This window comes from Cyprinodon tularosa, unplaced genomic scaffold, assembly GCF_016077235.1.
Source record: "Cyprinodon tularosa strain WSP-4 unplaced genomic scaffold, ASM1607723v1 ctg71, whole genome shotgun sequence".
Classification (NCBI taxonomy): domain Eukaryota; kingdom Metazoa; phylum Chordata; class Actinopteri; order Cyprinodontiformes; family Cyprinodontidae; genus Cyprinodon; species Cyprinodon tularosa.
Window position 1 is genome coordinate 1,601,106 of NW_024039463.1, and position 27,093 is coordinate 1,628,198.

General features: G+C 37.7%; 1 protein-coding gene across 3 annotated transcripts; it reads right to left on the reverse strand.

Annotated features, from left to right (window-relative positions):
• Positions 1–17,107: 17,107 nt before the first annotated feature.
• On the reverse strand, positions 17,108–26,280 carry nr2f2 (nuclear receptor subfamily 2, group F, member 2). 3 transcript variants are annotated; one of them, XM_038268835.1, is made up of 3 exons: positions 25,881–26,280; positions 21,002–21,529; positions 17,108–19,323 (listed from the first exon to the last, which is right to left on the reverse strand). In XM_038268835.1, exons 1-3 carry the CDS (start codon positions 25,918–25,920, stop codon positions 19,049–19,051), a joined length of 843 nt encoding a protein of 280 aa, XP_038124763.1. In that variant the 5' UTR covers positions 25,921–26,280; the 3' UTR covers positions 17,108–19,048. The 3 variants fall into 3 exon arrangements, with proteins under 3 accessions (XP_038124763.1, XP_038124761.1, XP_038124762.1); XM_038268833.1 differs by lacking the exon at positions 25,881–26,280 and adding an exon at positions 22,360–23,636 and having other exon boundaries at positions 21,002–21,547; XM_038268834.1 differs by lacking the exon at positions 25,881–26,280 and adding an exon at positions 22,360–23,631.
• Positions 26,281–27,093: the final 813 nt, after the last annotated feature.

Sequence of the window (27,093 nt, forward strand, 5' to 3'; positions counted from 1 at the left end):
GGACACCACCTGCAGCTTTCTCAGGTTTGACCAGTGAAATATATTGCCTTTGTTTGTTTCCAGGGGGAGTTTCCTCAGCCTAAGGGTAAATAAATGCAAAAAAAAAATTTTAAACGCCTTTTCTAAAGTTTTATTAACCCTTAAGGGTGATCTGAATAATGTTCTTTTTAGCAATAAAAATTGCAGCCCAAGTTGACTTGTTTCTATTTGTTGTAGACCTAGAGAATGATCACTCTCAATGTATTATGAGCCAATTTCAATATATTCCTTAGAAGTAGTGGAAAAAACCCTTTAGTTTAAAGCAGGAGCTTTAAATCAGTAACTAATTACAATGCTACTGTATTGATATGACGAACTTTGGCTGTTTTTTGTTTTGTTTTGTTTTTTTACTTTTATGTAAGTATGGCTTTTAGTTTCCATCTTATAATATATTTTGTCTTAATCTGTGTTCTGTTAAGTGCTCTCTATACTCATCAGTGTGTTTTTCTAAGCAGCGTTAACATTGCCTCTCCCTTTTCCTGCCATTCTCCTTCTGTTTCCGAAAGTTTAGATTTCCCACAGCTGCAGCTCATTCGCTTAATGGACTCATTCTTCAGTTTATATCTTCTCAATTTATTCTCTTTCTGTAGAATTCCCCTGTTGGTTCTTGTGCTTTTAACCCATCTTTGTTTCTAATGTTTTCTCTCAGGGTAAAGATGCTTTTACTTCCTTTGTTTTTTTCACTTTTTTTTCCTACTGTGAATTAATTGCAACCTTTCTCATCATCACATTATTTAGAAATAATTTTACAATTGCATGTTTCCCACAAATAGTCCAACCCTACTTTGAGTACTTCATTAAAAACCCAACAAGTGTGCTCCGTGTGTCATACTCTCTCATTTTCCAAAGCCCAGCTGAATCTTGATATTAAAACCTTTCAGGTCAGGTTTTAGAGGCACAGCAGCTTCTTTTGCACAAAGGATTTGACACAAGCTAATTTGCATGCGAGGTTGGAGTCAAGCTCCTGATGCAAGTTTTGCAGCATCCCTGTCTCTTAGCAACACTCTTTTTCTCACTAAATAGACTGCTGCTTGGCACTCATCTTTCACCAGCAAAAAATCAGAGTATAATGCCATGCAACTTGTATCTAATAGTGACACACCATGATCTTTTGGGTTTCTTGTTTTTGGTCTCTGATATTTATAAAGCCACCATCAGACGGGAACTACTTGCTTTGTGTTTGTGCAGATCCTCAGAAACTTTAGTGTTGGAGGCAGAATCAACATGTTTCTGAAGAACAGTGCCAATATTAGAGGCAAATGAGCAGGTAATTGGAGACACCTGCAAAACAAAGGGGATGATGGAGAGGTAGTAAGGGTGCAAAGCGATAAAGGAAAGCCTCCACCCATTTATTGGTGAGGATGGCATTTAAAAAGAAGGGATTTGGTGGCTGAGAAAATGACTTTTGTCCTCTTCCATGGTGATGGGATCTAGATGCTGCCAGGAGATGTTAATAGAGGGTCACATTTGAGACAAAAGTATCCATCATTACTTTCACTCGCCTTCATCCTCTAAGCAGACCGCCTTCCCCCTGGTTAAAAGAAGAGATGTGCTCCAAATTACAGTTTTTGCCAAAGGCAGCCAGCCATAAACTATACTGTAATTACCCCTCTGATGATGATTTCTATCATCCTGGCCACCTTTGGTCACAAGCGCTCTTTGCCCAGCCCCATTTAAACTTTCCATGACAGGTCAAAATCACACTGATCTATGGTTCACTCTTTTTTATCCCTATTTATTGCTTTTTTTTTCAAAGCGGATAACTTCTTTTTTTCACTCTCTCCTCTCTGCCTCGTCAACAAAATCCAAATCGTGGCAGGTGCTGGAAGGACATTAAACCTGCTGTTCTCTGCTTCCAGGCAAGCGGTGCTTCACGACTCATTTCCAGGCAAAATCTGAGGATGGATGTTCGCCTGAGGAAGCGTCTTTGGGGGTTGGAAATCCTGTCGGCTCCCATCGCTGCCGAACCTGAACATATATTTAACACAGTAACACAACATCAAAAAGGGGGAGAAAATAATATTTAACAAAAATATAATAATAATAATAATAATAATAATAATAATAATAATAATAATAAACTTTAATTAATTAATTGTATTATTTAATTCTGTAGAAGAAATATATTTCATAATATCAGTCATCGAGTTGTTTGCCTCAAATGTTATAAATGCATTTTGAAAATTCTATATTGTTAATATTTTTATTGATAATATTTTTGATACATTTTTATTGTAATAAAATTATTCTTATATTTCCTATTTGTATTATTATGAGTTATTTTGAGACCGTGAGACCTTCGATATGTGGAAAAAAAATTAGGGTGTTTTTATATTTATTTATTTATTTATTTTTTTACATATATAATTTCGTTAGTATATTTAACAACTTCACTGTGCATGTCCTCCTCTGATGCTTTTTCCACTTCCCGTCGCACCAGGCCGCCGCAGACCGACCTCCTCCAAACGATCGGCCGCTCCGCTTCGCGTCATGAGCTGCCCTTTGTAGTAGAGGAGGTGGCTCCCGCTCCGCTCCTTGTCCCACTTTGCTCCTCTCTGCTGACAGAGGTCTTGCAGCTCTGCCCAACGCCCTTTAATCCCCCCTCACACTCTCACATCTGGGTTACGCTGCGCTTTGCGTAACATGGACCATCCATTCACCACAGCGTATTTCCACAGCCACCCGTGTTTGTATGTGTATGAGCGTGTGAGAGAGAGACAGAAGGATAACACCTGCTCTATCTGCCCATCTCAAGATCATGAGCACACCAAGTAGGTCTAATTTCTGGGACATTCAGTTGGGATGTGTCTCAATTGGGATCGAGATCAGAGGCTGTGATTGTCGATTGGTTCAGATTGAGTTCCTCGGAGCAATTCTGGGAACTTTTATTGCAATCTGCAGATTGCAATGATGGAGAGCCCTCGACATGGCAGCGCTGATTACATCAGCTCAGTCCCTGTGTCTACCTTTCATATCAGGTATTTATTCGTGCTGGTCCAGCCTTAAATAGCTTCGGCCTCTGTGCGTATTTGTCACTGTCCATATAGGAGCAGGCTCTCCATTTCTGGCGCTGAGATTAGTAATCTGACAGTTTCATTTCAACTAGTTATTCATTCATTCTATCTCTGATCTCACGCGGGTTTAGCGATAAAACACACCATATTTTATCACACATTTTCTGATTAAGGACTGGTTGGTTTTGTAGTAATATGTGAGGTGGATTTCACTGAAAGTAAATCTAAAGAAAAATTAGCCAAATATTTAGAATACTTAAAAAAATGCAATTACTGACTGATATTTTTGGAAATTATATGTGTTTTGGTAAATCAAAATCTTATGCATACCACCTACAATTAACATTCTTCAAATGCAAAGAAACTAGTTCATTATTACATTAACACACACACTATATATATATATATATATATATATATATATATATATATATATATATATATCATATTGCAGGCTGGGCTCTCTGTCAACATTTGATTTCCAGCCTGTTCCGGTGAGAAGCCGTTCTTTGACATATGGAGATGCTTCCTCCCACAGCCACACCTGACTGACTCCTCTGTCTGCACAGATGATATCACACAGCTAACTGCCACAGGACTCCCAAAAGGCCCTCCCTTTGAAGCGCAAAAAAAACATGTCGTGTGACCATGTAACCTGGCTAAACCCAAATATTGTGCATTGTTGGTAAAGAGAGGTCAGGGAACTTGCAAGGCAGGTATTTCAGGCTGTGTTCTCTAATTAAGTATTCATGAAACAGCAGTGGGTGGAAAAGTGTAGGTTTACATGACAGTAGTGGATGCTGACTGCACCAACCCCCCCTCCTGCAGGCAGACAGGCCATCATTCCTAGTGTACTTCCAGCAATGATATCAAAAAGGTTTTTTGGTCAAGCCAAAGAGAGGTCACACTAATAATACCCAAGGTCAGTTGTGGGAGCCAGTGAGTCTCCCAGTCATTATTCATTTGTTCACAGAGTTAATGACAGTTGCAGGGGGAATTTGGAGCCAGTAGCCATGTGATGTCACCAACACATGCCAAGGGATTAGGAGGGCAGGCAGGGGACAAGAAGTGAGGATTATACAGAAACTACAACAACCTTTACAGCTCTGCCACCCAACTCTGTTATGTTTCCTGCAGAGAAAACTGTACAGTGATGACAAAGACATGCAACATCTAAACTGTGCCAGAATTTGCACTTTCACTGGAGGTTTTACTGATGTTCAGTAGCGTCATATTGAAGGGGGGCATGTTTTAAAGCAAAACACCACTACTACAGCCCTTTGGTAAGCGACACAATATTATGAATGTTGTGCATGGTAGAGGGTGATTTCCAGCTTCATTCATTTGTTTCCTTTTAAAGAAATCATAGTGCATTTATAGCCAGCAAACTGTTTGGAGTAAAGCATTGTCACAACGCTTCAGCCTGTGGCCATAGCACAGAGGCAAGGAACAATGAACACACCTTATTCAGTCAGTGGGCAACCAGCACACAGCAAACAATGAACCCCTCCCTCCTGTCTAGCGTCATGTCTGATCATGATCACATACACCAGCACTGGTAGCACTCTTCCTCTTTTATGACCTATATGTACAAAATTAGGGCTCAGGTGAAGAGAACTTTATTATTCCTTCTTTCACAGATTTTTCTTTTGCATGTGAAATGACATGAAAACATTATTCAACTTTTTTTTTTGTCTAAGACTTCTTGAAACATTTTCTTTGCAAAACTGGTTTGTTCTCTAATTTCAAAAACTTTTATATTTTGCTTAAGTTGTGCAGCAGGGATCCACCCAGATGGCCTTTTTTTCTGTCTGTGCAACCTAACAATGTAGCTACAGTAGATTCCCTGTTTGAACATAAGGTCAGAGAATAAATATGAACTGCATTTTGCATTACTTTCAGATGAGTGAAGCTGTCAGGCCGATAATATGAGCCTTCAGTCCTACTTTCTGCCACTTCTCCCCCGTCCTAGGAGCACGGGGTCATGTGAAAATTGAAAGTGACAGTCAAACCAGCATGTTGAGCAGGCTGATTGGACTAAGCTGTCATGGCCTAGATCAGAGCTCTTTAACACCAGGCCAATCAGGCGTCTCTCTCTCTCTCTCTATCTCTCTCTTTCTCTTTTCCTCTCATTCTCTAAAGAAACCACTGGATCTAAAATGCAGTGCAAAATTCAAAAACAAGCCAACACACACACAAGTGGGTAAACACAGATATTTTTAAGACTAGAAAACTTAATCAGATGTGGAGTTTAGAATGAGTCAAATAAGAAATCAATAACAAGAAAAACTTTTATTCATTCTCTAAACAAACTCCAGAGTTCACTAAACACCAGTTCTGATTTCCATCCTCAGCTGAATGAGGCCACCAGTTCTCCTTTGTGCACATTTGAATGAAAATGTTTGTATCACCTGTTCTGCGGAGGATTTAATGAGCCCATAATGCTGTCACATAAAAGAATCTTTACTACATTGCCTGTCAATTTATATTAGATTCCATATGCACAGAAACCAGCTTCACACCACCATCCATTTTGATGGTAATAAATCACGTCATTATCACCTTTTCGGGGGAAAGGAATATATTTATATATACTTTTGTCAGGTGGCAGAATAACTTTGGATCTCTTTGTGTCCTGCTGAGAACCCTTGAAAATAATAATACACCACAGCAGAAGCACATGAACAGCTCAAAGAGCTGAGTGTTATAAATCTGATGGGATTTGCATAATTTGCCTTTTCCACAAGTAGGGAAAAAATCATAAGGCATATGAAGAAGGCACACAGTAAGAAGTTAGGCTTCAAATTAAGATAGGCATGTTTCTCCACAAGTCACTTGTGATAAAAGATTTGTCTATTTTCAAAGTAAAAGCTTTTCCTTTTTTCTGTCTATTCTTAATCTCTAGAAGATTATTAATCAAATAATCAGTCATAATGTGCGTATTCGAACTTTGCCCCCTCTTTTCCTTTTTTTATTCTATCTTCGTAATTTTTCATCTTTAAACACTTCTTTTTACAATTAAAATGTGTTCACAACAGTAACAAAACGAAAATATCTGGCTGTCTTATAAAGTTAGCTCTCATTTAAAGAGTGACTACTCACATTATTTTCGTTATGATGAAGGTTTTTAATAAAGTGGTTTATTTTGCATTCTAAATTGTCAGGTAAGTAAATGATTAATGGATGTAATATGTTTAGTATGCAAGATGAGTTTATCGTGAAAAGGTGGCAGAAGGCTTTGTTGAGAGGATAAAAAAATACATAAAATAGCTTGATAGGACTGATATCTTCAGAGGATTGGCTATAAATCTATGCTTTTAGTTTTGTTTCTTTTTTCCCAAGAAGTGTCTCTGTTTGATGTAAAAATTATATCATATTGCTGTCCTTGTTAATTTTTTGACAGGATATGTACAAACATGTGCGATATATATATATATATATATCGATATCTATATCGATATATCTATGTATCTATATATATATATCTATGTATCTATATATATATATATATATATATATATATATATATATATATATATATATATATATATATATATATATAGTATAAAGGGATTTTGCATTAACCAGATGTGTTTGATTGTATGTGAGGAAAAATAAGACAAAACACAATGAGCTAACAGTTTCAGAAGCAGGTTTATTTTGCACACATGCAGATTAAAAATAATTCCACTGTAATACTTTTTCCATATTTTATTCATTTTTTTTTATTTCTAAGGTAAACTAAAAAATAATCTAGTTAAAAATTTGCATGGAACAGTTTCACACCCTCACTTATCTTAAAATCAGTTTCTGTAATCAAACACTTTCTCATACAAACTTTTCTCAGGGCATGGAATTAGCAAAAACTAACTTTATGCTCTATGCTTACTTTTTTTCCCTTATGCATTCTGATCAGTCAACTTAGTCTGAAATTCACAGATTTTGGATTACTTGATAAAATGTTTGATCATTTAACCCAGAGACTAAAGGCACTAAATATGCACCCTTTATAATTTAAGTCTAATCTCGGCTTTACGTAAAACGTGATTCACCAAAAGGCCCAAAAGTTCTTCATAACCGCAATAAAATAATATTGATATCAAAATTATAAAAAAAAAATAACTAATTCCGATGCAATTTATACATATTTATATTAATTAAAAGTTGCCAAACGATTTATTTTAGCACATTAATAGAAATAAGAACCAAAATGTCGATTCCAAAGCATTAAAAAGCACTTAGGAATCAAGAACTGCTTCCTTTCTGTGTTTTGTAGAGACGCGCTTCAAATTAGAGGCAGCAGCAGAGCAGTTCTCTATAAATGCAATTCTTTTTACACACCCGGACATTAGAGACACTGTTGTTCCAACACATGGAACAAAATACTCGGTTTGTCTTTTTTTTTCTTTCACCAAAGGATCAGGTACATAAAAAAGACCACCAAACAGCACTCTTCCCGTGTCCATCCCAACATAAGAATTCTCCAACATAGGTTCTCCCTTTTTTTCTCCCCTGATTCCACTGATCTGAGCTTGAAATGCGGAGACAGCAAAGCTCTAAGCCTTCAAACGTGTGATTTTTTTCAAAAGATCTCTAGAAGCAATCTCTCCCTGCCTGACCCCTGACAGCTGCAGATCTCTTTATTTCTCTTTCTGCTGGCACTTCATTTGGTGGAAAAGCTCTGAGATTCGCACCTTTGTCAGGCAGCACAAGTGTTTATTATGTGCATACACACAGAGGAAAAAAATAAAGGAAAATCGTATGTACAGCTCAAACGCAATAGACCCGTTAGGGTTTTATTCGTTTTTTAAATAGTTTTATTAAGCAATATACAATTTGGAACAAAACAAAACTAATAAATGATTTATGATGATTTTGTTTATTTGTTTAAGTTTCATTTCAGCACCTGTATTATTTAAATCACAGCATCCGTTTCTTTATGTTAAGCAAGATATCCTTTATTTTTTAAGAGTTTAAGCCAAAGGAAAATATTCTGTATTAAAAAAATTAAATAAATAAATAAAATCTCAGAAGCTTTGTGTAAGAAAATTTTATTAAAGGAACAAACTGTAAAATAATTCTACAGTCATTTCTTTAATGCATGATCTGGACAAACAGCGGTTAGATCTAAATACACTCCTTCATCATACATCACAACAAAATTATTGCACAATGGCACCTGTTCTTTCAGGTGCACTTTTCTTTTGATTGTGGCTGCTTTTTCCGCCGCTCTGCTCGGAGTTGAGCGGGCTTTTGCTCGCACTGTGCCTCCCCTCGCTGCAGAAATGAGACCGCAGACTCTATCATTAGATCGGATGGCAAGTCTTTATGCAAAGTGTTTTGCATAATTACATACCAAAGCCAGAATAGCCACCCTCAAATTTTATGGGTCACAAAGCATTGACAATTGCCGCATTATTGTCCACCAAAGTCCAGCCCCACCGATGACAAGGAACCGGGAGAGAGGAGAGGAGAGAGAAGAGGACCAGAAGAAAAAAAATCGTTTAATCTGATCTTGGAAGATTAAAATTTCATTCTAATAAAAAAAAGGAGAGAAGAGAGAAAGACGATTATTTCTGAACCAACAACTTGTTTACATATAGTGTGGAAGTTCAGAAAACCCAATGCTGGAGGGAGATTGACCACTGAATTCAAAACATTTGTTCGTCATGAGCTGGCTCTATTTGGGTCTTGTTGTTTCAAATCTTCTCATAACACGAATGAAAAATAATGCCTTTGTTTGGAGTCAGTTCAATTTAAATTTGTAAAATATTTACTTTTTTTGAAGTAGCCTAATGGATGTAAAGCAGATGGCTGAATATGGCCGATAGATCAGACCCCAGTATTCTTTCCTATTCACTTTTATTTTATTTTTATTTTTCAAATTAAATCCCATTCAGCCCTTTTATTCTATCTTTTAAGTTAACTATTTTATTCAGGCATTATCATTCTATTTAATATGTATTTAGTTTCGATAGGCCCATTATTATTACCATTATTTTCATGTTTAGGCTACTAATGTAAAAAATAATAACTAAGTTAAAGATTTTTTTTTTAAATACAAAAAATAAGAATAATGCTGGGCGTCTCAAAACAGAATAGTTTTTAGATCAACTGTAGTTCAATTGATAAATGGATGTCCGTATAGTCTTTTAAAGAAGGACAGCAAAAGATAGTAAACGATCACATAGGATTTAACTGTGATAATTTAGTGACAGAGTGAACATTTTGACCTCAGGCATAATGAAAAATAACTAATTTAAAAGAAAGAAACGAAAATATACATGAAGAAGTTTTGTGTTGTTTTTTTTTTTTACATTTTGATTTTGAACGAAGTAGGAAAAGAGAAGCGCATTTTTCCCACAATGGCCGATGATCGATATTCAAAATTGTATATATATATATATATATATATATATATATATATATATATATATATATATATATATATATATATATATATATATATATATATATATATATATATATATATATATATATATATATATATATATATATAAACTCTAATTGAAAATATTTTTGTTTGGACATAAAGCTGACAGCATACACATGGTCGAAAATTAACAAGCAGTAAAGAGGTCGCTGCAGAATAGCGCCATCTCGCTGCTGCAGGAGCGCACTCCATCTACATCGGTATCCTTTCTCTCTATCTCACTCTCTCTCTATTTTTCTCAGTCTCTCTGCGGAGACCATCCGTGAAGATTTGTCCTCTCACAGGGTTGAGCGATTTCTGTGCACACAGCCAGCTCTGACAGCAGCCCGCACGCCGCTGTCTTTTGGCGGCCAGAGTTCCTACGTGTTATGGCTGTTCATTAGTCCGGGGTGGTGCTGGTGGTGGAGGAGTTTGAGTCCCCGGAGCTCAGGGTCCTGGGATCTGCAGGGGTCAGTCGGAGAGGATGGGGAATACTAGTAGGGAAGAGGAGGGGGAATTACAGTCTCAAATGATCACAGTCCGACATATAGACTGGTCGGTTCCTTAAGTGCGGTCCCGGGACACTGCGGGGCCACTTAGGGGGGTAAAATAAAAATTAATTTCTCTTGAGGGTTTCACTCGGTGTCTAGTTGCACATTTACAGCATGTTTACATTTGTGGATGCATGATCCTGCATAGATTTCAGGTTCCCCGCTGCTCTCTTCTCGTATGCTGCACATTGATACTGCAGGGGGAAAGATTTTATCAAGCACGTGAAAATGTCAGATTTGGGGTTTCTGTGACCTACTCAAGCAGGATTCTGCAAGGAGTTTCTGTGCGGTGTGTTACTGACATAAAATTGGTATAATATAAGAAAGCGGCGACCTGTAGGTGAAAGAGTCCAGCCTGGAAGAGGCAGAGTTGTTCAAACACTTGTTTGCTTCCTGGAGTCGTGAAAAGAAAATACAACAATTTTAGGTCCAAATAAATCGAATAAAATATCTGCCTTAAAGGTTAACACGAGAAGTGTCTGTAAAATAAGTCAAACTCACAGTTTTGTATTTGATTATCTGTTTGTTGCAAATCCTTATTTAATAAAACAAAATGCAACATATACCCTTCCCAAAAAATAAAGCGTCTGAGCAGGCATAACTCTAGTGCCATACAACATAAGGCAGCGATTCCAGTTTTTGTAAATTCTTCTTTTTTATTCTTTGGTTTTATCTTTCTTATCACACTCCCTCTTCGACAGTGTATTACACCGCATTTAAATCGCTAATGAAGCAGTTTTTCTTATGCATATATTAAAACATTAAATTTTTGAAGTCATTTTAGTGAAATCCACATCTATAGCTGCTTTTGATTGCCGATATAATTGTTTTAGGTAACAAAAATGCACCACTCGAAAGCATCTTTAATGCATATCAGATAAATATTTTAGCACCCATGTCCTTATGCAGGGGTTCATTTTCTTAGTTTGCAAAGAAACCAAATTCATCTAATACAGACAGTCAATATGTCAAAACCAATAAGTTAGTGAAAATGTATTTATATTGAAACCTTATGATATAATCTTGAGGGGGCTTTTTTTACCAGTGGAAATTTGGGTAAGTAGGCTGCGAATCATTGTGAGGTGGAAATGATGATGAGGAAGATAATGGCAGCGATAATGGTGGTGAAGATGATAAAGAATGGAGGAGAAATAACGCGCAGGGTGTGAGTTTTATTGTTAACGCACCTTCAGTCTACCACCATCACCAGCAGCATCGACCAAAAAATTTGCCAAATTAATTTCACAGTTTAAGAGAGCGCTGCCAAGAGCGCCTTTGGAACTTTCGGTAAAAATGAGACGCACCCACACAGTCAGGCGCACGCGCGCGCACTATGAGCTGTTCGGTTTTACAGGAAGAAAACAGACGCCCTCTCCCATCAACCACAAGCCAAGAGGAGAGATGTAGCAGGCCTGCCCATTTCATTAATGCAGATTTGTATAAAAATTCTGATATCATTTTTGTGTGATCTAAAGTCAGGGGTTGAAGCAGGCGGCTGGACCTTCCTCCTGCGACAAACGGCTTTATGGTGGCGCACCTTTCAATTACGCATAACACCGTTGGTGCATCTTAATAAAGCGTACCCCGTTAGATCGATACAAGATGAAGTATGGGGAGCCTTAAGGGGGGCTGTCTACTATCCAGAAAAACGCTCATCTCCCTCTTTCCCTCTGTGGGATTTTTGATCTTAAGATAAATGAAATGGATCTTTTAAATAAGAGGAAAAAACCTGACGTGTCTTTTACAAAATATAGTGATTTGTATCCCCTCCTGTTTGCTCTATTTCCCATCAAAGTTACACTTTTAAGTTATAAATAAAGTTATAATTATTATCCAGACTATAGCAGCCACCCCTTGGGCAACAATTTGCTGGAACATCTCTGAAAAGACACGTTGCTAATGCATAAACAACGCGAACGTGTGGTTGAAAGGGGAAAGATGAAAAGGCGTCTATAACGGCGTCTGTTTATGTCTAAATGTTATTGAAAGCTGGCTGGTCTTGATTAAATGGGCCAAAAAAGCTTGACTGAAGACGTCTATGTTTAGGTTGAATTTAGACTTCATATTTAGCCTGTAATAACAGTGTTATTAACAGTTTGTTGTGGGCTAAAAAAAGAAAAATCGTAAAATATAACAGATATTTAGTGAAAATCTAACTGTCCATGGAAGCAAATTGTATATTTTATTTGACATTTTCGTGTTAAATGATCAGAAGAGATAAGCCTACTTCTTGGGTGTAGCAATGACCACCCCCCATACATTATTTGCTGGCCCTTCACCTCTGCCTCCGATTGTTTAATGTACGGTATTTTTATTAATATCTGCGCTTGATTTATTTAAAAGATTAAAAGATAAACTTTGGTCGCTTTTATTTATTTATTTATTTATTTATTTATTTATTTATTTATTTATTTATTTATTTATTTATTTATTTATTTATTCTATAACTGATATTTGATTGGAAGATGATATCCCAAAATAGCTGATACTATGATACAGGAATTGGATTTAAATGTAATATATTTTAAACCCTTAAATTTTTGTTGTATCCAACAAAATCTGTTCTATGTTTTTATTTAGATATTTTTCGTGCTTGACGACTTTGTTTCAAATCGTTTAATTGTGAAATAAAACAACTTAGTGTCAGAGGTTATGCATTAGCTCCTGTATTTAAACAGTTGTTTTTAATGGCAAAATGGCCAATTTTTTTAATGGTATAATCCTAAACAAAGTTTTACAGTAAGGAAAACTGAGGCTTATTAGAGCATTCAAAATGTATAACAATAATAAAACAAAGTTCAAAAGGGATCTACTGTTGAATTGGAGTCTGTGAAAGCTTAAATGATTCAAGTTGTAATGACAATCTGGCGCCTTTAAGCTACAAAAAATGAAAAATAAAATGAAATGCTGATATAAGGAATTAAAGAATGACATGCAACAAGAATATTTAACTTGTCAAGAAAACCACCAATTTTCACTTAATTATGTAATTAGAGCAAAACAATCCCTATTGTTATTACCGTCACTCAAATTACAATATCTCAGAATTTAGAATACATTATAAATCTACAGTAACATGTTTTAAAATATCCTGCATTGCAGAAGTGCTAACTCTACAGTCGCATATACAGTGCATTACTTCAACAGCCAAGAACTGTTGTGAATCTTATTGTTTTCATTGCAAAAATTAGATAAACATTATTTCAAAATCATGTACAGTAATTAACGAGGGTCCTGACATAGCAGATCAAGTTTGTTAATTGAAAGATACAGAAATAATGCATTATAATATTCCATAATTGCAAAATTCCCAATGAAACCTTTACAGGTCTGCTATCATTGGCTTTGATTGTGGTATGCCACTCCACCTTTACTTGCACCCCACTTTCCCAAACTCCCTAGTTTCGCCCCTGTGTGAACATTGGGCTGAATAAAAGTGTCGCACCAAATCCTTTAACTTTTCTTTATGAATTCGAACTGCAATTATCTTTTTAAATAAACTCAACAACACGCTGCAGTGCGACTTTAATAATTTATATATATATATATATATATATATATATATATATATATATATATATATATATATATATATATATATATATACTTTTGTTTCCAAATCATGTCATTTTTTAATTAATTAATTATTTTTCTTTGACCGCAAATACACACCATATAAAATGATGCGTTTTCACTTTTTAGCTGCAAATACAAACCTCTAATCTCAAGATAATTGAAGCAAATAAATATTACCTATAATACAATTAACCAATCCAATCGAATTCCCTTTTTTTTGCCATTTTACTTTAGATTTCGACAAATAGGCTTGGTTCTTACTAAGCTCCTGCTCACTCTGATCATGAGAACCCGGTTTCCCCTCTGCTGCCTATTTACTGCTCCCTCCTCCAAACACATACACAGACAGACACACGCAGTGGGATGTAGAGCGGATGACAGGTGCTTAAAACACACATTACTTGTAAAGTTGCAGCTTAATAGCGGTCGGCAGCTGCTTTTGTGGACGTACTTGCAAGGAGGCGCTACCATCCCTTTTTTTTTTTTTCATCCATCTGTGTTAGAAGTGAGATGAGGTCTCCGAGGTCTTGGGATATAAGCTACAGTTCCAGGGATTGCGGGTAGATGGCACAATTTTCTAACATTTCCGAGCAGAAGCCTTGCGAGCAAAGCAGAAGTGAAGGGTAGTTTGTTTTAATGGCAGGGGGGGCTGGAAAGGAAAGCTTTAAACGAAGAAAAGGGAAACAGAATCAACGATTTATTATCGCTTTGGGGCAAATTTGCAGTATAGTGATATCATTACTTCGACAAGTAGTACTGCAAATAATAGTAATAATTTTCAATCCTGCACATTAACAGAAGGAGCAGGTGTCCCAACTTGCAAAGCGTTTGACTTATGGGATTTATTGCCTCAAACAATACGCTATATATGCAACAAAGCTTTTGTTGCATGGGCTAATTTGTCATAGTGATGGTTCCAAGGTGAGAATAATGCGTGTGTGTTTTCTCGCTTAACTCTTCGGGTGTCTGCGTAAGAGAGAGAGAGAGGCACACTTGCAAAGCACATCCTTATCTTATTAAACAAATAGCCCCCACTAATAGCCTGTTAGCTCTAAATAAGTTCTCAGCCTGGTGTGTAAACCCCTGCAGCATCCCCACTTCCAGCCTGCAGCAGCAGCCTTTCCATCCCTCTCTTTCGGGTTTCACCAGCTCCTGTGTCACACATTCTCACGTCACCCGGGAACGTAAATAAAAGTGACGTTGCAGCGAGTAACACCTCGTTAGTTCTTTGCTGCTGCGCTAATAAATGAGCATAGGAACAAATGATGGAGTCCCTTATAATAAAATCAGGGTTTGTCAGCCGAAATCAGTCAAGACCGAGAGCCCAAGGCAATATGAAGCCTTTTTTTTTTTTGTTATTGTTGTTCTGATCTGAGGGTGAATCCTGATCTCCTCAGGACGCTTCTATACTTCCCTTCTGCTGTTCTGCTCCCCAATTAAGAGTCTGATTGATGTACAATGGCCACCTTTGCATGAGTTAACACGTAGGCGGTGCCAAATCTTTTTCCTTCTGGATATAGTGCCCCCCTTCATAATCCCTCTTTGCACAAAAACATTTTTCTCACAAAAAATAAACAATAATGATAACCTTTATGAACTTGTCCCCCCAAAATATCAATATATCAAAATGCTTAATTTAGTTATAGCAACTCTGATTACTAAGAAGGGAATTTTAAAAATACCCATATAAGAATGCATGTTAAGCCAGGTTCATTTGATCTTTCACAAGGATTAGAGAAACTAATAATCAGAAAATCTAAAAATGTAACAAGATTTTGTATTATTTTGGAAAAGCGAAACACTAGAAAGAAAAAGTGAATATCAACTAGATTATTCTGTTTCTTTCTTGTACGAAACTTTATACATTTTGTTTATTTTTAGAATTTAAACCAATAGGGTTAAAATGCCTGAAAGCCATTAAGTTTTCCTTTCTTTATAAAAAAAAAGAAATATTCCAGACTGTAAATTCCATGCAAAAGTGGGCAACATAGTTGTTAAACTGTTGTTACCGTCTATTATCAAAGAGTGCCAAGATGTTAATGTGTTTGAATAACCAAGACTAAAATAAAATAAAATGAAAGTGTTTAAAAATCTATACTCTGGTCTGAATTAGCTATATGCAGGTATTGCGCCACAGTCCGTCAGTTTATTTAGTAACACCCCTGCCCAAGGGACATTCGGGTAGAAATGCGCAGAGATATGCGTAGAATCATAGACGAGTGTGGATGATTAGCGCTTTCAACAAAAATAAACAAAAAAATAAGCTCTCCAGCAACGCATGATAATCATAATTTCCTTCATTATCAGTACCAACAAACACGCATGTACCCACCCTGCACACACCACTGCAACAAGCCGCAGCAGCTTGGCTTCAATGCCAATCCTGATTAAACCTCTAATTCAACTTCAGGCTTGACTCCCCAAACTAAGCCAATATCACTAATAATTACAGACAGGCCAAGGGGTTAGAGCATCACAGTTACGCAACGGCATACAGTGCAGCTGCAACTGGAAACCATTGGCATTCAACATATAAATAATAATAGGAACGTCAAAATAAACTGAAAATGGGATGAAGTTAATAAAACCACAATGACGTGACACCAAGCAGTGGGATGCATCAAGGTATTCATATAATCTCATATCCCCCCCATTCATATGAATATACGCTGGCTGGTGGTATTATTTAACCCATTCATATTTATGTGTTCATACAGAGAGCTGCGCGCGTAAAAAAAAAGAAGCCTTGCATGCAGGAGGCTGAGATTGTATTTTTCATGTGTTTTAGAGAGTATGTCGTGCAGCTCTGATACGTCACATTGTTCTGTTGCAGAAGTTTAACACAAAGAAAGCGTGCGCCCCCGTTTTTGTCCCCCCTTGATGGAAAGAAGTGGATGCACCGAGCCGGCCGCCGTTTGCCTGATTGATTAATTATTTTGTAAATTCATTAATCACTTTCATAGGGCAAAAGTGCAACACCCTGCTACAGCAAATTGACTCCAGTACACCCCCCCCCCCCACCCCACCCTCTTCCACGGCGACCGCACATGCACCACGCACGCACTCACGCACAGGCAAAAGTTCACACGAGATGTATAGATAAAGAGAATAAAAGAAAAAAAACATGAAAAACTTTGTTTTCAAATTCATAAATTATAATTTAATACCAAGAACAAATTTACAGCAGAATGCTTGTTTACAATAAGCTAACACAAACAAAACAAACAAGAATTGTGTTCAACAATAAACTTTCACACACACTCACATATATCACTTGCAATTAATAATAATAATAATGATAATGATAATCATAAAAAAGTATCTATACGTTATCAATACCCTGCAGTCATATATTTTTATATATTTATATAAAAACGTGGGTCAGTTTAAACTGTTCATAATTACAATCATGTATCATTCTCTGGTCCATATGTGGCCACGAACAGCCAAACATCAGTGTTCAATCCCTTTCAGTTCAACCACAACATGGTGTGTTTTTTTTTTCTTTTTCTCGTTGTGTGTGTGTGAATGTGTGTGCGTGTTAAAGAAAGGCTTCAAAAACAAAGACAAAACGCAGCTTCCAGACACGCACACACGTACGGGAACGCATTCTCTCACACACGCACACCACGGCACCTGTCAAAGAGCAAAGGAGCATTAACAAGAAAGTTAAATATCTGCTCCTTTTTTTTCTTTTTTTTTTCCACAAAAATAAAAGTTAAAAAAAGGAAAAAAAAAAACATCTGCTCACCCTGTTTGCGTCTTTAGCCTAATTAAGAACGTCCTTTTCCTTTCCCCCCTCTTTTCTGTCTCTTTAAATACAAGAGCTAGTGTGTACTGAATGCACAGATTATATCTATACAGTCAAAAAAGAAAGAGAGAGAATAAGAGAGAGATAGAGAAAACATTTACATTTATATATCAAAGGTAAAATAGGTTAGCGACCTGTGGCCATGCATTCACAGTCTAAATATACATGAAAAAGAAAACATTTTCCGCAGTAATATGTATATACATTAAAAACAGAACTTTCAGTGCTACCAGCTAAAACCAGCCACTCAATTTTGAAGACGTCTGTATTACCGAGAAAGAAAGAAAAAATGGCAACCACAGATTTTTTTTCTTAATCACATATACTTTGTATAAAGGAACAAACTCATTGAAATGAACTGACCTATATTTACAGGAATACTGCCTCTAAATCAGTGTTCTGCAGGTGAAACACATGACTGAAATCTAACTTTCTTCCGGCCCATCCTTCCCACCCCCTAAACAAAATAAAAATTATGTAGACCTACGTTTACAGGTTTTCTGATAAGAAATCACATCATGCTTGTCAGGCACTTAATGCTAGAAGTGAATAAAGGTTGACATTTCAGGGAAGCTTTAATAATACTGCCATTAAACACCGCTCTGGCTCTGCTTCAAAACTTTTATGACCCCTTGACCTCACCAACTTCTTATTTTACAACAAGCCGGGATATGCTCTCTGTTGTTCTGCGGTGCTGTTGGTTTGAGTTTCTAGTAGTAGGTCTTGGAGACTTGTAAAAATCCAAAATATAGTTTTTAGTGGTGTCCAATTTGATAAAGTGGTGCCAGATATTTGGAGCTGGATTCTAAGTTCCTTTAGTAAGAAGAAGAAAAAAAACAAACAGATCCTATAACTTTTAATAGCACAAAAAAATAAAAAAAATTAAAGAGATTGGTCAGAAAGTTCAAAACCTCCCTAATCTTGCCCCAGATGGTATTGGTCATCCTTAATATAAGTGCGCTTGCAGCATTAAGCCTTTTCTCCTATTGCTGTGGTTTTAATTCTCTTTAGAACCTCTTGGTTTTTTTTATCGGTTTCTTTACATTATTTCACCATTTTTAAAATAAATCATTGTCTTAAAAAATAACACCACCTGAACTACAGAAATCACATATGCCGGTTTGTAACCATAAAGGAGGAACAAAGAAAGTACAAAAACACAGCTATACATGGACACAGGACAAGTCATTTCAGAAAATGATTTTTTTTTCCCTTTCTTAACGTTTTCTTTTTTTAACCCAATTTTTTTTTTCATTTTAAATGCACTTAATACTTAAAATTTCCTCATAATAATCAACAAAAAAAAATCCCTCTTTTTTTTCTCATTTTCTTCTTTCATTAAAAATATGAATAGGAGCATGTTGTTCTTGTTGAACACTGTGGGAGCTTGTATTTTGAAAGTTCAGATGGATGTCTTAATTTTCTTTTTTTTTTCTCCTGGGGTGGGGGTGGGGGGGGGATTCACAGTCATTTATGTCTTTCTTCATGAAAGCCAGCCTCCTGTAACAGCCGTTTTTTTTAATCCTTCCACAAAAGCAGCTATGATCAGTGTAGACCCCCATACACACACACACCTTTAAAGCCCCCACCTTTTGTTTTGTTCAAGTTCGACTCCTTCTTGGTTTTACTGAATTGACATGTAAGGCCAGTTAAAACTGCTCCCCGACAGCAACATATCCCTGATGAGAGTTTCAATGGGGGTTTTACCTACCAATCGGACGAAAAATAATTGTTCTATGACCGAGGAAGAGACTGTGCGGAGGGAAGGCAAGCGGAGTAACAACTTCCCAAACCGTGTTGGCTGGTTGGGATACTGGCTCCGGACATATTCCTCCAGGGCGCACTGGGACTTCTCCTGCAAACTTTCCACATGGGCCACATCTGAGAGGCCACAAGCATCTGAGAGGGAGGGAGGGAGGGAGGCAGGGAGGGAAGGGGGGGGAAACAAATAAACATTAATAAAGTGTTCCTCTCACCAGGAGCTTGCTCACCACTGAGGTGACATAATTAATAGCTTTTAAATAAGTATTTTTTTAAATGCAGATGATTCAATAAAATATTCACAAAAATGCGTTAGAAATATTTATTTTAGATCATGCTCTAATAAGCCCGACTGACAATAATTATTTTTATTATACTATTTAAAATAATAATACTAATAATAAAACACATCATCGTCATCATAAAGCCGGATGATTAAAACTTCGCCTCCGCCTCCACCTTTCATTGCTTTCTATTTCTCTCACTGCAGCCATTTAAAAGGCGATCTAAATAATTAAGCATATTCATGCCTGACCGTAGCGTATTTCTGATGGGACTGCCTTTCTCGGGGCAAAGGGGGTGGGGCGGGGGGGTTATAGGGAAAGACACGTAGACCTACTGAACTTTAGTGAGCTGAGGTTTAAGCAAAAGGCAGAAATAGCCCAAGGAATTACCGTCATACTATCATCAGAGACGCATATCCTGGATATGCACCGCAGCTTCTGTATGTGGGCGGCAGCTGATAAGGTGCCAACATAACACTTGTACGCATATTGGTTAAGTTTGTAAAGTTTACGCATGACAACAACCAAACCACCTTGGGAAGCAAATAGGCGTGTCATTCAACCTTAAGGCTCATGTTCAGTCGTGGTTCAGGTATGCGAGGAAGATAATTTATAGCTTCATAGTCCTATAAAAGCATAATAATAAAATTTAATGTGCTGAAAATGTGATATATTCTCTTTTAAATGCCAGGGGGGAAAATAAAGCTATAACATTCAGAAGCCGATGACTTGCAGATATAAATTAAAATATACATTTAAATGATCTTGTTTATTGCTGCAGATAAGAAAATGGCTGGAGGAAGTTTTGGTCATGACCTCGCTCCAAAAGCGACTCCATAAAGGCATTGACAATCCTACAAAAAAGTATGAAGAGCACATTTCTGTTTATAATAATAATCATAATAAATAAAAATTAAACCATCGTCACTCAATGTCACATTGCAGCATGAGAGACGAATTGTACCGCAGTGTGTGAGTCCTGCGTGTTTATTTTATTATTTTTTTTGTCTCACATGTCCCTCAATGACAGGACGGTGCAGAAAACCTTCGCTTTGCTATTATATACTGTGTGCAAATGAGTTTTTAAGGCTTGTCTCTCTTTGGCTGCACCCTCCCCCCTCTCCGTTTGGAGGCTAACATCATTTATATCTGTCATTTCTACAAACAAGACATGGGGTTTAAATACACCGATAAATGGCTGGATAAAAAAAAACTTCTGGTTATTTGATATTGCATTATAGATTTTTATGATGCTTATGGAAACTGTTAAAGATTGTATTTAAGTCAAACTATTTTGTTGTCACTGTATCCCTGTGTGCCTTAGAAATCAGTTTTCTAATCATGTAGGTCTATTTTAGTAGTTTAGTTCATCCGAAAATCAATTGAATGCAACATTGAACTATAGCTTTCATGCAAAGCCTTAAATCAGTTGCAGATATTTATTTGGGTCAGGGTAGATTTGGTTGATGTCAGTGTGAGTGTTAGTGACATTGGCTCTGTGAACTTTAACTGGGCTTTTCTATTGTTCTTACCTGTGGTGAAGAGCACAATTGCCTTTAAGCAGCTATATTCTGCAGAGTCAACGTGTAAAGCTTTCAGCTTCTCCACTTGCTCCTGGAAGATCCTAATGTGGTCCATAAAGGCCACCACCCTGTCCGCAGACATAGGGGAGGCGTGGAGGCCAGCCGCCGCCAGGAGAGGAGCCACATGTAGGGGCATGGAGCACTGCGCCGCGTTGAGCACGAATAACTCACTCCACGTCAACCTCAGCAGAGCCACCTGGTCTGTGATCTGCAGGTCCGGGAAGAAGGGAATATTCCTGGCCCACTCCACGGCGCTGAAGAGCATCCTGGCCGCCAGCTCACAAATGTTTTCTATGCCCATGATGTTGTTGGGCTGCATGCACTGGCTGCCATAGCGGGACGTCGGGTAGGGCTCCGCTCTCAACAGAAGAGAGATATATCCGGATAAGTAGGAATGGCAGTGGAGTGGGTCTCCATTTGTCAAGGCGAACTGACCATGGTGTGGCTGTGTGGGTGGCACCCGTCCCCTTTGCACGGCTGCAGTAAAAAGAGAAACTGCAGATATTGAAGCCTGAATTCTACAAAATCAGTAGTTTGTTTTTAGAAATACAGAAATTATCACTGAGAGTGCACAAAAAATACATCATAGAATAAACAATGTTCACAATTATTATCAACACCCACACACACATACTCACTCATTGTAACGCATACAATATAAGGCTATAATAAATCTAATTACGCTCTGAAGCATAAAATGTGTTATTTTGCACATAGCTTTCATGAGCTACAGCAACTTTAGCCTTTCTATGAGGGAAACACAAAGACAGACCTTGCATGTTTAACCCTTAACCTACTTAGCAATCCATCTCCATTTTACACACGCACACAGGCCTGCTTTCTCTATTTCATACATGTAAACATATATATATATTTTTATTATGCGTCCTTGCTTTTGTTTGGCACGCGATATTTACCCTATGTTCAGCTTTGGATACATGGAGAAATTAGATTAAGCGACAGACATGTAGCCAGATTTGCCGTAAGAGCGCAGGAGGCTATACTGTAATATCTATTCATAGTGCTACCTTCACACGAATGGAATAAAAAACAAAACAAAAGCACGGCCATGTTATAAGGTTGATATAAGTGCAGGTCTATGCGGAGCTGAGCGTAACGCTAGGGAAGGAAGCCCTGTCTCCATTGCATGCTCCAGCCGTACACCCTTGCAGAGAACAGTCGGGGGGGTTGGAAGAATAGGATAATAGGACTATGGAGGACGACATAATAGCCTAAGCGTTCGTGTCGGGCGGTCTACAAACGCACAAGCACACACACGGATTAGGAAAACCAAAAAATCCCAATACCTTCCCGTCTCATGCCGACTTTAAGGCATTTTTTGAGGCGGCAGTACTGACACTGATTGCGGTGGTGCTGGTCGATCGGACAATTCCTGTTGGCACGGCATGTGTAAGTGAGGTTCCGCCGTACGCTCCGCTTAAAGAAGCTCTTGCAGCCCTCGCAGGTGAACTGGCCGTAGTGTTTGCCGCTAGATTTATCCCCGCACACTACACACTCGATGTGCTGCGGCTGTTTCTCCGACTGCTGCTGCGACGTCTGGTTCGTCGGCGTTGATTGCGCGTTGTTCGGGGGTCCCTGCACTGGTGTCTGAGGGGTCGGCGGGGCGATCTGGGAGGCTGTCAGGTTCAGCTGGCCCGGCTGCGGGGTGGGGAGGGATAGTCCTCCTTGGGTCTGCGAGGAAAGGGCGCCTTGGGTGTCAGCCACATCGTCCTGGGAGCCTCTCCACGCTACCATTGCCATATCTATCAGTCAACGGAGAGAAACTTTTTGTCTGCCGTGTTTGCTGCCCGCGGTGGAGAATGTCTCAAGGAGAAAAAAAAGGAGGAAAAACTCGGGGGAGTGTAACAGCCTGGCGTTTGGATCCTGTCCGGATCTCCTGAAAACTGTCGGTGCTTATTGCTGTTGGAGACGCTCGGGGAGGCACGCTTTCAAAACTGATGCGACGGCGAGCTGAGCGGCTGCCTTGCGCTTAAAGGCCAAGTCCAGGGGCGCTTACAGTCAGCCATCCAGCACACCCATCAATGGGAGAAAAGGGGAGGCTGAATATTTCAAAACAACCAACCGAGGTAGCATGGGACTGTTCTGGGAACGATGGAGAGGGCTCCCAACAGCAGCATACAAAAACACACTGCAGCAGCTCTACTATCAAGTTCCGACACAAGTCTTGAAGAAAACCAGCCAAATGATAATAATGATCAAAAAATCTGAATAAGCAGCGTCTTCTTCCCGTTTCTCCTTGTGAGGTTGCGCAAAGCAAGCACGCAGCTGAAGCTCAGTGTTTTTAGAGCTTGGGATATGAAGACAACTCTCTTCCCCCTCCAAAAAGAAGCAGTAAAACAAAAAACCTCGGGAAAAAAAAAACAAAGATCACAACCTACAAAACCTCCTCCGTGTGCTGAAATATAATAAGAAAAAGCAGCGGAGAATCAAAGTGATCAAATATGTTAAAAAGGCGGAGGTTAGGAAGTGATTTGCGATTGGTAGGAGCCGGGCTGGCAGAATGCTTTCTCTCTGATCAGCTCACTGAGCTCTCTATATAGTGAACTTTGACACGACTGCTGCAACTTAGCCCACGTTACCATGGAGATGTTCTGCCATATAAGGAAGGAGAATGTGTTTGACTGGTCAGAGCTCAGGGACCTCCCCCTGAACCCTATTGGCTAGTCGGCACTTGTGCTACTTGGTACCTTGCCAGAGCCAGCATGGAGGTCGAGAGGAGGGCCGCTTGGTCCTAAAAGAAGACGATTCTAAGAGAAAGAGTGATCAAATTCTCGTAGACTATAAGAGATGTAAGGCTGGAAACATTAAGCTCTAAGAAGCCTTAGGAATTAGGAGAAGAAAAATGATTTACCCCGCATGTATCCGGTTGCAGTAGCTATAGCATTACACGATGGGAAATTAAATGATGTCCCTATTCCTGCACGTGGATTATAATAATCTGAATAGTTTTTTTGCCAATCTAGGAGTAAATCACTGTCAATTTTGCAGAAACTTTCATGTTAAAATAAAAATTTTAACATGAACACGTGCCTTTAAAATTTGAACATTTTCTTTTGACTATATATATATATATATATATATATATATATATATATATATATATATATATATATATATATATATATATATATATATATATATACATATACATATACGTATACGTATAGATACACGTTTCACTATGTAATTTTAAAACTTTTCTAATTAGTTATTTTAGATTAGTTTATTGTACAGTATTTCCTAGGCGTAAACAGTCATAAAGTGCAGGGCTGTATGTAGTTCTTTCACCATGACAGGTCTCTAAATCTGCATTGCCATAACGTGCACTGGTTAAAAAAAATTACATATTTCTGAAAACAGTATTTTGCTGTTGAGACAAAAATCGTTTTACAGTGTGTATCACAATGCTATGAAGCAATTAATGTGAAGATAACATCTTATGTTACTCTTACTTTGCACGGCTGATGATACTATTGCAAATAACTTTGCACACTACGCACAAAACATGTATTAAATTCTGTAATTCGTGTTTATTAAAGTTGCAATAATTCTTTACAGGTTTAAAAGGACGATATGTGCTTTCAGCCAGGCGCTACTTATCACAGTCGTAAAAATGTTATGGCACAGCAATGAAATGTTCTGTCTGCACATCCCATAGGCAACAAAGATCTATCCCTCTCCAATCCAAATGGGTCACTAGGGGTCAAATCTGGTCCTCCAAAAGTGAAAGCTTTGTCTGCACGTGGTCAAAAAAAGCACAAAGCAGTGATTGCATCCAAACATAGAAATATATCATGTTGCAAGCCTTAGCATGTCACGACTGGTAGTGCTTTGAAATAGGCTACGTTGCCGTTTGGTAAAATATCTTATTAAAAACATTGTGCAGGAGAAAATGTCGATTTAAAATTAAAGGGAAGGATGCTGATGCTTTGCGTGTAAAAAGTAGTGAGGTGCAGGGATAAATGATCATTTCCAGCCATTTGCAAAGGCAATAAAACGGATTGACTTTGAACGCAGCTTTGAACTGCAGGTGAAACTCCATAGCCCTGGAGATGAACTTCTAGCCAGGTCAGTGTGTTAGGCGACAGAGGGAGCAGCACCATCCACCAGCATCCACCAGCATTGTCCTCGGATGTACTACAGTATATGGGTGCCCTCTAGCGTATGATGTTTTCCTCTCTCTTGAAATACGATTCAATTTAGAGGAGCCATCCGAGACGGAAACAGCTTCAGTCTCGTCTCTCGCATCGACCAACCAAACTAACGAGCTGCAGTTTAAACTGACGACAGTTTTAATTCTGATCAACACAACCGTGGACGGAAAAAAAAAGCTCTGATGGCTGCAAGAGTTGGATCTCCTCCTTTTTTCTTTAACTTCAACCTAATTCAGTGGCGGTTTCTAAGCAAATTAGAAATAATGTTGAGATAGATTAGTAGATTATATTTTGTTTGCATGATTATTTTTTGTTTACATATCCAGTGAAAATGAAAACGATCAAAAACACTTCGAAGATCCAGTTTTACAACAAAAAAAGGTGAGTGTTTAAATAATTTAATTTATTATTTTCTGCTAAGAGGTGTCTCTTTATGTCCCAGCTAAAAATCTAATAAAATTTGATATAAATTTTTGGAAACCATACTTAGGACTTATATTGCAGCGGCTGCGCAGCGAACAAGGACGCTTTTTCTCATTCACTAATTTCTAAGATAACCAAAACAAGACTTGCAAGTTTGCAAACAGCCATTAATAAGATTTTATTCAACATTAATAGCGAGGCAGGAGGCTTTATTCTGATTACAAACCTACCAAATGCATATGCTGCTGATTCGTCCGTAGCGGGATGCATCTTCTCCCTCTCCCTCTCTCTTATTCAGATTAAATTATGTCTTCCCTTTTTCGACAAAGTGCTCAGACTGATTCCTCTCCAATGCACACAAAAAAAGGCTCGCTGTTTATTGGAAAAGAAGTGCAAATGTCTGTTGTTGCTGCTGAGGATGAGCATGCAAAAACTTTTCTAGAGCCGAAACAAACAACTGATTCACGTCATGTGCTGCTGAGTGAAGGAGTGGAGGAAATGCAGCCTATAGGTTGACGTGTCGTCCGAGAATATCAGCATTTGAGATGCCTTCTGGAAACGACAAGCAAGCCGGGGAAGGTTTGCAGCGAGCGGCAGAGATCCTGTGCGCCTTTTTCTCTCCCACAGTAATCTGGCTAAAGCGCGCTCGATAGCCGCTGCTTTGTGTGGGCTATACTGAGGGGAGAGAAGAGGAGCGGAGAAGAGAAGAGAAGAGAGGAGAGGGAGGGGGTTGTGCAGCCAGAATAGACACCTGTCTTTAACTGGGGCGAGTTAGCAATCTGGAATTGTGCGTTTTTGTAAATTAAAGGAAATTTTTTTATCTATAGTCACAAAATTAGCTTCGACGAAATCCTAAACTAAGCTTTAATTGAAAAATCATATAAATTAAATATAATTTTAGTTTTAATATAATAGGAATCTCTCATATATTCATGCTCTGTTTGCATCGTATTGTTTTTGTTATTATCACTTCATCTTATCTTAGTTCTTACTATTACTGTCATATTCATAATTACCATATCATTTTTTGAAATGTATTTTTAAAAATACACCATGAAACTTGTGAACACACACTTCCTATATATATATATATATGTATGTATGTATGTATGTATGTATGTATATATATATATATATATATATATATATATATATATATATATATATATATATATATATATATGTGTATGTATGTATATATATATATATGTATGTATGTATGTATGTATGTATGTATATATATATATATATATATATATATATATATATATATATATATATATATATATATATATATATATATATATATATATATATATATATATATATATATATATATATATATATATGTATGTATGTATATTCAACTTTTTTGTGGACCTTGTGTGCAGAATATTTTCCCAAATTCTCTTTAGCGTCTTTTTTTTTTTTGTCTTTTTCCTT

What these genes read in the sequence shown, in the direction of transcription:
- nr2f2 (XM_038268833.1), bottom strand. Translation starts at nt 22,813, where the DNA reads ATGGCAATGGTAGCGTGGAGAGGCTCCCAGGACGATGTGGCTGACACC. An exon ending in AGTCGGCATGAGACGGGAAG is followed by an intron (nt 21,548 to 22,359) that starts GTATTGGGATTT and finishes CAATATCTGCAG; the next exon opens with TTTCTCTTTTTACTGCAGCC. An exon ending in AATTGTGCTCTTCACCACAG is followed by an intron (nt 19,324 to 21,001) that starts GTAAGAACAATA and finishes CCTCCCTCTCAG; the next exon opens with ATGCTTGTGGCCTCTCAGAT.